The sequence below is a fragment of the Paroedura picta genome, chromosome 3, assembly GCF_049243985.1.
Source record: "Paroedura picta isolate Pp20150507F chromosome 3, Ppicta_v3.0, whole genome shotgun sequence".
Lineage (NCBI taxonomy): Eukaryota > Metazoa > Chordata > Lepidosauria > Squamata > Gekkonidae > Paroedura > Paroedura picta.
In genome coordinates this window covers 138,710,493-138,724,295 of record NC_135371.1, presented here as the reverse complement: position 1 = coordinate 138,724,295, position 13,803 = coordinate 138,710,493, and the positions used below count along the sequence as shown (strand labels likewise).

The 13,803-nt window shown below is 42.8% G+C and overlaps 1 protein-coding gene across 2 annotated transcripts in view; it reads left to right on the top strand.

The window, feature by feature from the left end:
* Positions 1-13,803, top strand: part of SLC38A10 (solute carrier family 38 member 10) — a 90,143-nt gene that overhangs the window by 16,240 nt on the left and 60,100 nt on the right. For both annotated transcript variants that reach the window (XM_077328249.1, XM_077328248.1), the window contains exons 2-5: positions 1,525-1,642; positions 8,551-8,596; positions 11,707-11,800; positions 13,123-13,266. In XM_077328249.1, the coding sequence (XP_077184364.1) occupies positions 1,525-1,642; positions 8,551-8,596; positions 11,707-11,800; positions 13,123-13,266 (402 nt within the window). The remainder of the gene's footprint in view (positions 1-1,524; positions 1,643-8,550; positions 8,597-11,706; positions 11,801-13,122; positions 13,267-13,803) is intronic.

Below are 13,803 nucleotides of genomic sequence, written 5' to 3'. Positions count from 1 at the left end.
TCTAAGTGTAATCTACCCGACACGATTATTGGGAAGATAAAATGGGAGAGAGGGAAGCCATGATATCAATAGATATGGCTGCTGCAAGCAAGACTTTGTGGCATTTTCCTTTAATTCGGGCTACATAGCGAAATGTCCCCTCCGTGTTAAAGAAAAAATAGATGTTGGTCTTGGGATGCTTATGGGCATAGTAATAGTTGACACCCCCCTCCCCTCACACACCCTGCTGGACTTATCAGGAGTTAGGGCTGCTGGTGGTAATTAAGTGTTCTTGGTTGTAAAAAAATGTTACTACCAATGATATGTTGTTATGTGCATGAACATCTGGTCACAGATGCTTTCCCATGCATGGTAGTGCTTGCTGACAGATGCTGCTAATAGATTCGGTGGTGCTCAGTTGCATGAATACCCTGACAGAAGACAGTACTGGCACCATTAATACTGTTTTCCAGCAAGGTTGTTTGCAGCCTTTGTACCAGCAAATCCTGTGAGATAAGAGCTTACCTATCCTGTTTTCAGCTCCTTGCATCAAACTCTGGAAATGATCATGACTGTCTTCATTTTGTGTGAAAAAGTATCCTGTGATAGTTTTGTTGAAGAGCATTTGGAGAGCTCTGGAGCCTTTCTTAGTTGTTCCAGCCCACAGCTGCCAGTTGATGTCAATAAGCCTTCCCTTGAGGAAGAAGTCCTTTACAGCTATTTGGATTTTAAGGCTCCTCGGAGCAGGCCATTGGTTTGTTATGAATGCAGTTGCCAGGAGCTCCAGAGCTACAACTCTTTTGACTAAAACAGAACAAATAGCAGCTGTGATTAAAATTTAGCACCACTTGTTCCTGCCCAGAGTCATGCATTGTTTTCATAAATGATCAACCATTCATGTCCTCTCCCCCTCCTTCCCTTAAACTCCTTCCGCTTCCTCTACAAATACATCCAGAGAGTGAGCCAGCACAATGCTTTCAGGACAGGTAGCTAACAGGGTAATTTATGTTTGTGCTCTAAGTGGATAGAACAGCCAGTAACACTTTGCAGAGGAGTTCACTCCTGGATCAACAGCATGCTAACTTGTTTAACATGAACCTGTTAGGAACTAGAGACAGATCACTGTTCTGGAATATGCCCAGAAAAATGTCACAGCAGCAGGATATGAAGGCTTGTTCCCTTCCATAAACTGCTCTGGCTTCCTTTTCCAAGCAAAGAGGTACTGCAACTGAGCCGTTTAGTAAACAGGTGACTGCCCTATGTCTCAGCCATAAACTCCCCCCCTTCCTCTCTCCGCATGTGTATGTGTGTGTGTGAGAATAAAATTGAACTCGTATGTCATGTTTTGCCTGACTGCTGTTCAGAGGCAGGGGATCTCCCTTACCAGGTTTGTGTGTGGCTGCAAATGTCCCAGGCAGCCTCTAGGTGCTATGGGACAGCAATAAGAATGCATGAAATAAGAGCTCTCTCTCTCTGTGTTGCGGGGGCAGAATGCTTATTATTCATCGAGTTCTTATATTTTTCCTCTCCTTCCGACTTTTCTAGTGTGGCATCTTTTTGGGAGCCCTGCTGCTTATTTTCTGCTCCTGGATGACTCATCAGTCCTGTATGTTCCTGGTGAAATCAGCCAATCAAAGCAAACGCAGGACCTATCCTGGGCTAGGTGAGAACGGTCAATTGTGGGAGGTAGTGGAGGGTAGTTTTGTGCCTTGCTTTTCCTCCCCTTGTATGAGTCTACAGTTCTTGTACTGATGTGGCTGAGTTGTACACATTATTTTAGAGAGATAAATTGGCTTTTCCCTCAGTCTACTTGTTCCTCTCCTCTTTCATGAGACTGCAGTCCTGTAGCACAAAGATTTATCTCTTTGGTGAAGGATTGGAACAGCTTTGAATGCCTGGAGCAGGAAGAGTGGTCCAAACATAAGCTCTTAGAGAGCTGGCATAGTGGGTATCTGCTATAAGTGATCGGTCTTTGCCCAAAACCCACTCATTTTTTTCACCCTGCATACTGCTGGGGACATTGGGTTCTGCCAGTAGAGACCTTGGCATGGAGTTTGGGCTCCTTAGATTGTGTGCTTGTGGCAGTGCAAGGGTGGGGGGAGATTAGTGAAAACAATGCACAAGATTTAAAGTGGCTGAGAAAACTGAAACATCTGCAAGATTCATGTGATTTTTTTGGCAGAGCCCAGCATCCCTCTTCCTCATAGTTTGTCTGCTGTGCTTTGGCGCCAAGATTGCCATCTATTTTTGACCTTCTCTGATTCCCAAGGATTTGGGTGGGGGAGGAGATGCATGGACAGGGCTGAAGAGTGGAGAATGGAGGCCTCCTGATTGGCCTGCTCTTCCTCCTGCTAGAAAACAAGTAATGAACTGGGTGGAATAGCCCTTCTCTGGGATTTCTCTTAAAGTGTTGTTGCAGCTCTGCTGTGTGCATTTTCATCTTGCCTGTTGCAAGCAGTGGGGTTTATCCCTTGGAGCAGCAGAGGTAAAAGATTCACATGGCAGAACATGCTGTTTTCTGTCCTTCCACTATCATACCCTGTCTTATATTTCCTGAGTTGCCTCTTGGGGAGTCAGTGAGGAACTGGTGGGTCTCTCTGCTTGCAAAGGATTTAGAGAAATGTACAGCCTCCTTATTGGCTACTGTCAAATGGATACCCTCTGTTTATTTGTTGCCTGAGGCTCTTTCATTTTACAGTCATCGCAAAATATGCCTTTTGGCAACAACAACTGTATGAAAACTCCTGTAAAGGTTAAACGTTTGCTATCGAAAAAGCTAACAAAAGATATGCCTATAACCTGTCTTCCTGTGGGTTAGGGTGGGGGGAGAGAGTCAAATGTAGCTCTTTATGCACATCACCAGATGCCCATAGTCCTTGATTTCCCTTTTGGTGTTATAATAAGCCTTTGTATACTCCTTTGCCTGAATACATAGAGTCCCATTCAGTTTGGAGTGTCTCCCAGTAAGAAGAGGTCCCCTTCCCTTTCCAAAACTAAGCAGCTTAGATACCCAGAAAAACCAATAAAGGCTTCCAAACTATCTGGCCCACTAACATTGGTGCAGAAAGAAATGGCTTCCCTTTCTGCCTGCCTTTGGTCTGGGAGAGATGCCATCAGACCGGGTGAGGAGAGTGCCTGGGAAAGGCATCCTCGCCCCCAGTGAAGGCAGCACTACGTCAGTCATCCTAATGCATCAAGGTTGAGCAGCTATACACAGCAGCCTTTGTCGCTCGCTTTCTTCCACACTGGTCCAGCTGCAAGAGATACTGGCAAAAGAAAACTGATTCTGTGGGAAGCATTGGCAGCTTTGAAGGGTGCGGGAACGTTTTACAAATTAACTTAATCTAAGCAGTGTCTTCCGGAAGAACATTCAAAGCACTTGCTGCAAGAGCCAAAGGGGTAGTAAAACAATAGGAATAAACACCTCTGAATATAAAGGAGGAGAACACTTGATGTGCATGTAGTGCAGCAATTCAATAGCACTTCTCTCCCAGAAAATAAGTACCGTCTTTAAAATACACATGCACTATGGTTGTACGTTTTGGTGGGCTTTGAGCTGATGATTTGAAACAAACTCAGTGTTCCCCCACATTGAGATAATCACAATGTATTCTCACTTGCCTCGCCTGTGAGTTTATGTTCTTTTTATATCTGTTATAAGAAGACCCTTGAACAGGTGACCTAAAGATATATCTAGCACTATTCACCCTTATTAATATGAAACCATTTGCAGAGGAATATATGCATCATGAGAGCCTCCACAGACCGTCTCCTTCCCTTTATACTATCAAATAGGAAGTGGGTATTCATTTAACAGTGCCATTTGTTTACCAGATCCAAAGATACAGTCATTTAGTGAGAGTAGCAGTTATTCCTTAGTCAGATGCCAACTTTCCCAGAGATATACCAAAGTAGGTAGATACCTACTTTTGAGGTAAAGAAGTCAGTTTATGTTTGTGTAAGCTTGGGAAATTGGCACTCGGGGAATTCCTTTATGTTTTAATCTGTTTTAAAACTTGATTGTAAAAGTAATGGATAAACTTACTGTTCTGAAGCATATAAGGGATGTTTGTGTGAAATGCATATAACATTTATATCTTGCCTGAAATACTAAGCATGGTTTCCCTTATATTATGTATGATAAATAAAAGTATGATAAATAAAAATTACAAAATACCAATAAAGAAATTCGAATATGGATGTATGTTGTTACCTGCCTCATGCCTTTGGGATAAACAGATTCAAATTTAAATACATGAAGCCAAATATTTGTTCCATCAGTCATCTTTACTAGTTTCTTGGCCACCAAATAGTTTACAAGAAAGTGGATTATTTGAAGCACGGATTGCACAGGTAGTTGAAAGAAACCATTTGGTAATACAAGAAAACTGTGAATATCTTCCTTTATTGTACAAGATAATGGGTGAATACTTTACTGTTATTAAGTCAAGATATTGTCTGAAAGCCATCTTGGCTTGGGATCCCTTCTGATATTATTTCTAACTAGTATCAAAGCCCATTGTAAAAACAGGTGCTAGAAAGTGGGGGCACTGTCATTGGGGAGGACATGGGCAGCTTCCCTGGAGGAAATGACTGTTTGGGAGGGGGGACTTAAACCACCCTGAGTTGAAGGGATCATCCACCCTTTCAACAGGTGCCCCAGGAGCCCTGGCCTATCGGTAAAGACCTGCTGGAGGGCAGCGGCTCCAGGGGGCATTGTAGTAGTCACAGCAATGCCTGAATTCAATCTAGGTGTCTGCAGCCTGTCTCTGGCGCACCTCCCCATGGCCCGGCTGGAACAGTGAGGATGGAGCTGGCCTCTCTCAGGCAGCAGGGGTTCCACAGGGCAGCTGGGCCACAAGGCCAGCCTCTTCTAGGCCATTGCTGCAGGGGGCAGCTGGACCACAAGGCTGGCCTCCAGGCCACAGCTGCACGGACAGCTGGGCCATGATGCCAGCCTTGGGCAGTGGGACACAGTCTCCTGCAGGTAGCCCTGCAAAGGCAGGTCGCACAGGGAGAGCAACATAGGGTGTTTCCCACCAATGGTTTTGAGCCATGTCAAAATGCTGGTGTGTCTTTAGAAAAGAATAGCAAATATAGCCTTCATCATTGCTTATAAGATTGAATATTCGTGCATAAATTAAAAATCTATGCAGGCAGAAAATTAACCAAGAAGGATATAGCATAGCCTTCTCTTTGTGCTAGTTTCTATGTGTATGGACATGCTTTTTATAGAGGAGTGTTCCTTTATGTAATTCCCCAGATTATTCCATAGCTGCTTTCTGAAGTGATACAGGTCAGGCAGGCAAGTTTACTTTGTTATCTGCTCGCTATGAAGAGTTTGTTGTCCACCAGTTGGTATAACATCTTAGAAAGCTGAAATATTGCTATCCTGGAACCTATCCATAGCAAATTTATGAAGTTAGATTAATACTTTTGGATAGGCAGCCTTCTCTTTAAATGTATTAAGTTAATTGCAATGTTGTCCTAAATAGGGTTGCTGATGTCCATATGTGGGCTGGAGTTCTCCCATAATTACAGCTGACCTGTTGACCCTGGAGGGTGGACTGTATGGTATCACATTCCCTTTGATCACCTTCCCCCCCCCAAACCCCACAATCCCCATGTTCCATCTCTAAATCTCCAGGAATTTCCTAACCAAGTTGGCAACCTGAGTTATAAACAGAATTACATTGACTTAAGTGTGCTCATTGACTTAAGTGTGCTCATAAGGCTGTAATTCTGCTTAGATCTGGACTGCACTGATCTAGGGCAGCCTTTCTCAACCTTTTGACTGTGGAATAATCCCTGAAATAGTCTTCAAGCTTTGCGTAACCCTGGAAGTGATGCCAACTGGCCACACCTCCCTGCCACGCCCCTAGAAATCTCATATTTACAGTGTGCATGGCATCACTAACACAATTAAATGCTTGTTAAATAAAAAGTTAGCTTCATTTTTGTGTGTGCCTGAGCAAAACAAGGAAGCATTCATCTCAGCTGCCATAAAGCTCACCATGCAAAGCAGCAATTCTCCTCAAGGGAAATGATCTGTGTGATTTGGAGATCACCTGTAACTAGGAGATTTCCAGGCACCACCAGGAGGTTGACAATCCTAGCAAGACCTGAGAATATATTCTCCCAGGGTCAGATATGGCTGCGAGGGCAAGGGGAAACCTGGGAAGAAAGGAATTCTTGTGCAGGCTGTGCATAGTCCTTGTACTGGATCCAGGTATTGTGGCTCTTGGCTAGGGATGCCAGCCTCCAGGTGGGACCTGGGGGTCCCCTGGAATTACAGTTCATCTCTAGACTACAGAGATCAGTTTCCCTGGAGAAATGACTGCTTAAGGGGGTAGACTCTGTGGCACTGGACATGGTCCTATCCTGCTTGAATATCTGTATCCCCTGGCTTGCAACAGCCTTCCTCCAGCTATTTTCAGCTAGCAAGTCTCAGAAGAAGTATCTGTCAAGCTGCTGCTTGAAGACTGCCAGTGAGGGAGAGCTCACCACCTCCTTAGGCAGCTGATTCCACTGCTGACCTACTCTGACTGTGAAATTTCCCCCCCCCCTAGATATCTAGCCAGTACCATTCTACACATAGTTTAAACCCATTACTGTGGGTCCTATCCTCTTCTGCCAATATTGTTCTTTAAAAAATCATTAGCAAGTTCATTTGATTTAGTAGATGTAATATTGGTCTTGAATTTGGAAGACCTGAGTTGACTAAACATCAGCTTTGCAACAGGCTTATTAAATGGCCTTTGGCAAGTCACTGTCTCAGAGGTCTCATTTGTAAGATGAGAGTAATGATCTTTTTCTAATGAGTCATTGTGAGGATGAGTGAAATGAGGTCTGTAAAGAACATTATATACCAAAGGACCATCTTAAATGGTTACTAATAATTACCTATCACCAAACAGGTTTTCTTACTTTCATACAGAATTTTCTTTCTGTTTTCAGGCACTTACCTTACTTTGAGCACTAATTAGTTAGGAACCACATAGGAGAAATGTATGTTGTGGAGAGAGGAAAGGGAAGGCAAATGTAAGCTGCTTTGAGACTCCTTCTGTCAGAGAAATGCAGCATATAAGAACTTATTCTTCCTCTTCCTCCTCCTAGCCAGTGGGGTACTGAGATAGCTAACCGAAATGTACAACTAATTATTAACAAGTAGTAGCGTAATACTGGAGGAGGTACTTCCATTAAAAGGGGCATACAAGAAACCAGAAATCCTGTTTCATGGCATTAGCCCTGTCAATCATCTTCAACTACATCCTTTGTTGTGGTACTGGTCACATTTCTCATATGAGCAATTGTTACCCATATCACCTACCTCAGATAACATATGAATTGGCTCTGAGAGAATAATGTACTCAAATTTCTGCTGGCTAGACTCAGTGCTTCTAGTTCTTCAAGGCTCATCCACACTGAGCATCAAAGTCGAAGATGACCTTATGGCCTACCTCTGTAGACTTTGAGGTCAGGCATGCTTTCTTGTCAGGATCTCATTGTTCCCATACTCTTTATTTTTAAACATTGAACCCCACTGAGTTAACAGAAGATATCTTCGTGGCTAGTCCCACAAATTATTACCACTATTATAATTACCTTCTTCAAAGTAGATTTCCAGTTTTAATATCGGGGTTTAAAAAAAAATCAACCTTGGCTCTTGCTTTGGGAAAGGACGTACCCTTTACACGGTCCTCTCTCGTTTTGTTACATTCCTGCACTAGGGTGACTGTTCTGTTTTTAGCACTTGGATTTCACCAAGAGAATATGAACATTATGCAAACTGAGGGTTGAAAGCCAGTTGGCCTCAGTAAACATTTCACATGAATGTGGCATTAGTAACAGGCCCAGTTAAAAAAGGTTCAGTCTCAGAAGTGGAGGTGGTAATTTTCCTCTTATCCCCATGTTAACACGCCTTTTGAAAATACAAGCTGAGCTTTTCAGAAAAGCAGTGATTTCAAGGATGCCGATTACTTTGTGCTGCAAGCAGTGACCAGGGTATGAAATGAAAGAGAAATCTTAGTCAGATCCCTTTGGTGTGGCTTGTGAATCATGGATATGCTCAGGGTGACTGAACATTCTGGGCACCGTCTCAGTCCTCCCATCAGCAACCCAAAGTGGTTCAGTTATAAAGGGAAGGAAGAAATAAAAATGGGAACTTGACTGAAATTTTGCTCTAAAGGAACTTTTTTGCCACACAATCTCCTATGCTTGCATATTTGCTTTTCTACACTGACTTTCTTCTTCTAATTGTAGCCATGTGTTACTCCTACTTAGCGCTGTTGGCCTTTTAGTGGGAGGGGGGAAACTTGCTTTGAATGTTTTGCCCAAATTTGTTTTAATGTGGCTTCTGATTTGTGAATGGTATGTCAAGAGGGAAAAAAAATAAAGTGGGGTTTGGCAGCAGTGGGAGAGAAAACCAAGTTTGAAATACAAAACTGGCAGAGTCCTGCCTTCTGAATTGCCTCTAGTGACTGTTGTTCATTTCTAAATGTTTCATACTTGAACATATGTTTGAATAATTGTGGTGATGTGTGCATGACTCTCCCTCTTCCTTCTTACTAGCCTTCCATGCCTATGGAAAAGCTGGGAAAATGCTGGTTGAAACCAGGTAAACTTTTCTTTTTTTTGAGATTCTAGTCTTTCGTATTTGCTTGTAGTTTTAAATACATGTTATTTAGATATGAACCCTTAAGATGTGGAGGTCTGTCTGCTTTTGTGTTTCTGTTTAGTCACAGCCAGTGTCTTGGGGAACCTTGCCATATTACCCATCTTGTTCCAATCTGTAAGGTGAGCATGATGGCACTCAGGTCCCTGTGCTACAAAATTGAAGGTACCGAACCCTTTACTCTCCAACTATGAGTGCTCAGCGGGTCTGAAGACCTGTAGGATTGACTTCCCCTGAGAAGGTCTACTGGATTGGACTGGATGGCCCTTTGTATTCTCTTCTAGCTCTGTGTGCTTCTGATTCTGACTGCACTGCTTATTTAAGCAGAAGAATGGTTGTGCCATCTATACTCCCAGATTCCTTGACCAGATATCTGGAGGCTGTGGTGAACTGGCTCAAGCGGAGTTGGCTGAAATTAAATCCAACTAAGATGGAGGTCCTTTGGCTGGATTGGCATACTGAGAAGGAAGCAGTGCAACTCCTAGCTCTTGACAGGGTCCAATAAACACTTTCAACCACTGTCAAGAGCCTGGATTCTGGCTGCCTGGATTCTGGCTGCTTACCTGTCTGAACTCAACCCAGCCACCATGATCTATGCAACAGTCACCTTCAAGCTAGACTTCTGTGACTCACTCTAGACAAGACTGTCCTTGAAGCTGCTCCAGAATCTTCAGTTGGTCCAATGGAGAGCACACATTATACCAGCTTTACCGGTTCCAGATTGGAGACCAAATCAGATTCCAGGTTCTAATTCTTAAATTTCAAAGCCCTAAACAGTCTTGTATCTATAGAACTGCCTTTTCCATTATATCCCCCAAAGAGCATTAAACTCAAGTGAACCAAATTTTATCAGGGTCCCTGCCCCAAAGAGGTGAGACTGGACTTGTGGAACACCCTACCAAATGAGGATCAAGGCCTTTCAGACTTTAAAACATTCTGGAAGGCCTATAAAATGGAACTGTTCTGCCAGGCCTACAATTGAGGCCAGGAAATTAACATTGAGAAATATAAGTATAGAAGATAGATATAAATTTTGTTTTGTGGAATGTTTTGATTTGAAGTTACCTACCCTGAGCGACCAGGAAAGGGCAGGATATAACAACAACAACTTTGGACAGAACACAGCAATACTTCTAAGTGCAAAAAGAAATTTGGAGTTAGTAATGATGCTGAACTTTCTAGACTTGCAGGTGATCGTTCTATTTCCCCATATTATTGTGGCAGGACCCTATGCAATTAGCAGCATCCTTTAATATTTCACTTCTAGCTTCCCCCCCCCCCAAAAAAAAAAGAAATTAAGATGGTTGTGGCAAATGGCTCCATGCACTGCCCCAGTACTATCACGTTGGAGGTGCTGGGGGTCCACTTGGGTACATTTGTGTAATCAGGTTTTATTCCCTCCCCTGCTGCCCATTCCATTACAAAATTTTAAGCAAGCCACATACAATCTGGTTTTTCACACAGGCAAGAACAATTCAGCTTTCTTGCTTCAGTCTGTGGATAGAGTTGTGCATAATTCAGTAGCTGCTTTTTATCCCATCAGTGATTGCTTCCTTCTCTATAGAGCAAAGATGGCACTGGACAACATTAGCAAATTGCTAACAGTAACATCTTTGAGATAAAGGCCTGATGCTCTTGTTGTTTGAAGGCCTATAATTCCTCTAAATGTAGTATTTCTTTCTGACTGAAACTGTGATCCTTGGCCAGTTGTGTGATCCTGGCTTTCTTCCTTGTTCTAGCTGCTAAACTGCTTTGAGAGAGATGACTTAAAATATTCTCAGTGATTCCTTGCCATTACTTTTCCATGTAAGCAATTGCTATAAATGCAGCTGGGATGTTATATGATCAGAAACAAGACTGGGAAGTGGTCTATGTTGCCATGAAAGGGAAGGGTATTTGTGTTCCCAGGGTAATCTGTTAATTAAAATGTGGTTCACCTTCCGCAGGGGAGGAGGGAGCCCCCCCTCCCCCATCCACTAAATAAGTTAGTTTTCGTTGTTTCCCCTCTCTCCCTTCCCTTTGATGGAATACCCTTGGGTAATGTGAGAGTCACTTATTAGTTTCTACCCCCCCCCCCCAGAAATGTATAAGTGAATAATAGCCTCTTTTAAAGCACATTCCCAACGAAGAGCTTCCATCTTTGGCTTTGGGAAAGCAGTTAAATTAACATGCTTGCACTTGAAGGCTTTAAACTCTCCTTGCTGCATGGTGCTTCACGTCCCTTTTATTAGAGCCTCGTAAAGCAAATACCCCCATGGCCCTTTCTCTAGTCTCAAACTTATGATGGTTTGAAACTATTTAATAAAACAATTTCATGACCTGAAAGCAATTGTACAACTGATATATATATATATATATATACACTTTTTTAAAGGGGAAAAAAATCCAAAATCATTTTAAGATACTTGCTCAGAATAAGTGTATTAGTTGAAGAGTTAAAGAACCACTATCGTTTCCAGTTCTGATGTACAGATCCTTCATTCTTTTTGGTGTGGCCAAAATGTTGCACACAGATTGAAAAGTTTGAGCTTCAGCTGCCATGTAAAGCTAATCCAGAGCATTCGTTTCCAGACTTAGAAAAGCTGAGGGAGGAACTGTAGCAACAGATACTGTGTCCTGCTGTGTGATCTATTCTCTGTGACTGTATGTGGTCTCTCTACAGTTCTGTGGGATAATATGTAATGTTGGGACTATTCAGTATTCACAGGTGAGTCTGTTTGTATCATACTGACTGCTGGCAGTGATTTGATGCATACAAAAATATGATGCCATAATCTCTGCCGCAGTCTCCCTAGCAGTGATAAATTTGATTTTCAGCACCCAATATACATAACCAGTGCTGCTTCTGAAAGTGCCCTATTGGTAAGGTGATGAGAAATTATTTGGAAAGCTGCCTAGGGCATCTGAAAGAGGAGATTCCTCAGTTCAACATGTTACAGAGTACAGATCCCACCTGAATGCAGCAGTTATCACATATCTGGGTAGTAATAAGGGCTGCGTTCCAAGGGAACTCTTTGCTCTGGAATGACCTCCCTCTTTGTGCACTTTTGCAGTATGATTGGACTGATGCTTGGAACCTGCATTGCTTTCTATGTTGTCATTGGTGACTTGGGATCAAACTTTTTTGCCCGGTTGTTTGGAGTTGAGGTAAGCTTGCTTCTGTTGACCTTATCCTCATCAGAACATTTTACCTTTCCTGTTGTTGTTTTGTATACAAGACACATTATGATTCTGAACGTTTAGCACTGAAGAAATGGAATGCTTTGCTCTGGAATAGGCTGACTCAAGGCAAATAGATAACCTTGTCCCAGATATATGTCCATCTTCATGGCCAAGGGTCAATTCCAAATGCATACTGTGTCCTATGTCTGTGTCTTTCTGTTTACTTGGCAACCATACCTTTGTATACCCCATCACACCTCTTCCAACACCCAAGCACAGTCTCCTGAGAGCCTTCTTAATATGTTTAGAACGTGTTTATCTGATGGTGATGTGAGGCTGGACAAGATAAAAATCAGCCTATTATTTTCCTTCTGTTGATGGAAAACTGAAAGCCAGAGATGTTCAAGTTGTATAATTGAAGTTCTGAGGGAAGACTTTTACAGAGCTGGAGTACTAAGCATTGCTTAACAGCTGTAGTGTAAATCTTTGCATCTATTAGTTTGTCTGTTAATTTCAAAACTCCAAAAAGGAATACACAGCTAGTGGGTGAATAACCCAGCACACCAGTTTAAGAAAGTGCAGTGCTGATACCATATCTGCTGCTTGTCTGTTCAGTGCAGGAATAGCTTAATTCCCGGTGGAGAAGTGGACCAGAGAACAATCTATAGGGAGAGGGGCAGGCCAGGAAAGCTAAAAGGACATTCACTAGAGTTTTGGCATGGTTTTTATCTGTTCCAGCCTGATGTAGTTAAGCTCTGCTTAAGGAGCTGAGAAGTTAAAAAGATGTGTCATAACCAAAGCCAAATTAGGTATTAAATATTTCTAGGCATTTCCAAGTCTCCCACTATAATAAATACCAGGGGGAAAGCTGCTGGTTAATTTTCTGGGTCAGAATTTCCAAGGCTTCCATCTCTTCCTTCATTTTCCTTTCTGCAGCAAGGTTAGTTTTATTTGTTGGAAGTGCATAAAAGATATTCAAATAGGTTCCGTTTGGATTACCATTTAAAAGAGCCAACAAGCTTCTGCTTTAAAACGGGATTTGTAAAAGCTTCGCAGAGCAACAGTGGCACCCAGTGACAATCTGAGCTAATCACAGAAGGGTCTGCTGAAAGCAACTTGGCTTATATTCCTAAACCTCTCTTTTAATTTGCTTTCATCGGAAGGCAAGATGACCTTTTAAACTCTGTGTCATGAAGGGAGGGGGAGCGGGGGGGGGGGGGGATAAGCTCACTGTTTCCCTCTACATTCCCTGAGGCTTTTTCTAAGTTTGTACAGAGTAACTCTTTTTCCTGGCATTCAATTTTCAGGTGAACGGCATCTTCCGGATAGTCCTGCTGATTATTGTCTCCCTCTGCATTGTGCTTCCGCTGAGCCTCCAGAGGAACATGATGGCTTCCATACAGTCCTTCAGTGCCATGGCTCTGATCTTTTACACTGTGTTTATGTTTGTGGTCAGTATTAATGACTGGAAGGCTTTCATTGCTTCAGCGGTTAGTGGTTAATTCATCTAAAGAAAACCTCAGTGCAAATTCAGTTCTCTGGTGTCCAAGCTTTTCCTAGTGGGTGGGCTCTCCGAGGACACTTAAATGGATGCCAGGTCTGCCTGTTGGCAGCAGCTTGTAGGCTCCCGGTTTCACTTTGAAAAGACTCTATTTAATGTTACTGGCACTATGCGGTTCACTACCAGTAACTTACTATCCTAAGTGGCCACAGACGCTAGAATGTGTCTCCCACACACAACTTAATATTGCTGTGTGACTTAATACTACTGGGAGACTGCCACATCCCCAGCTTCCAATAATTCAGTGTATTTATATACCACAGTATACTCTGGACTCTTGGGCCACCCAAATTGTCACAAGACTTCCTGGATTGCTTCCCTCTTGTTCCCTCCCAGAGCATTCAGTCAAATGTCTGTCAAGGTTTGCCTGGTCTCCCTCAGACCCATAGCCAGTTTATCAGGATCTCCAGAACCCAGCCTTGTGTCT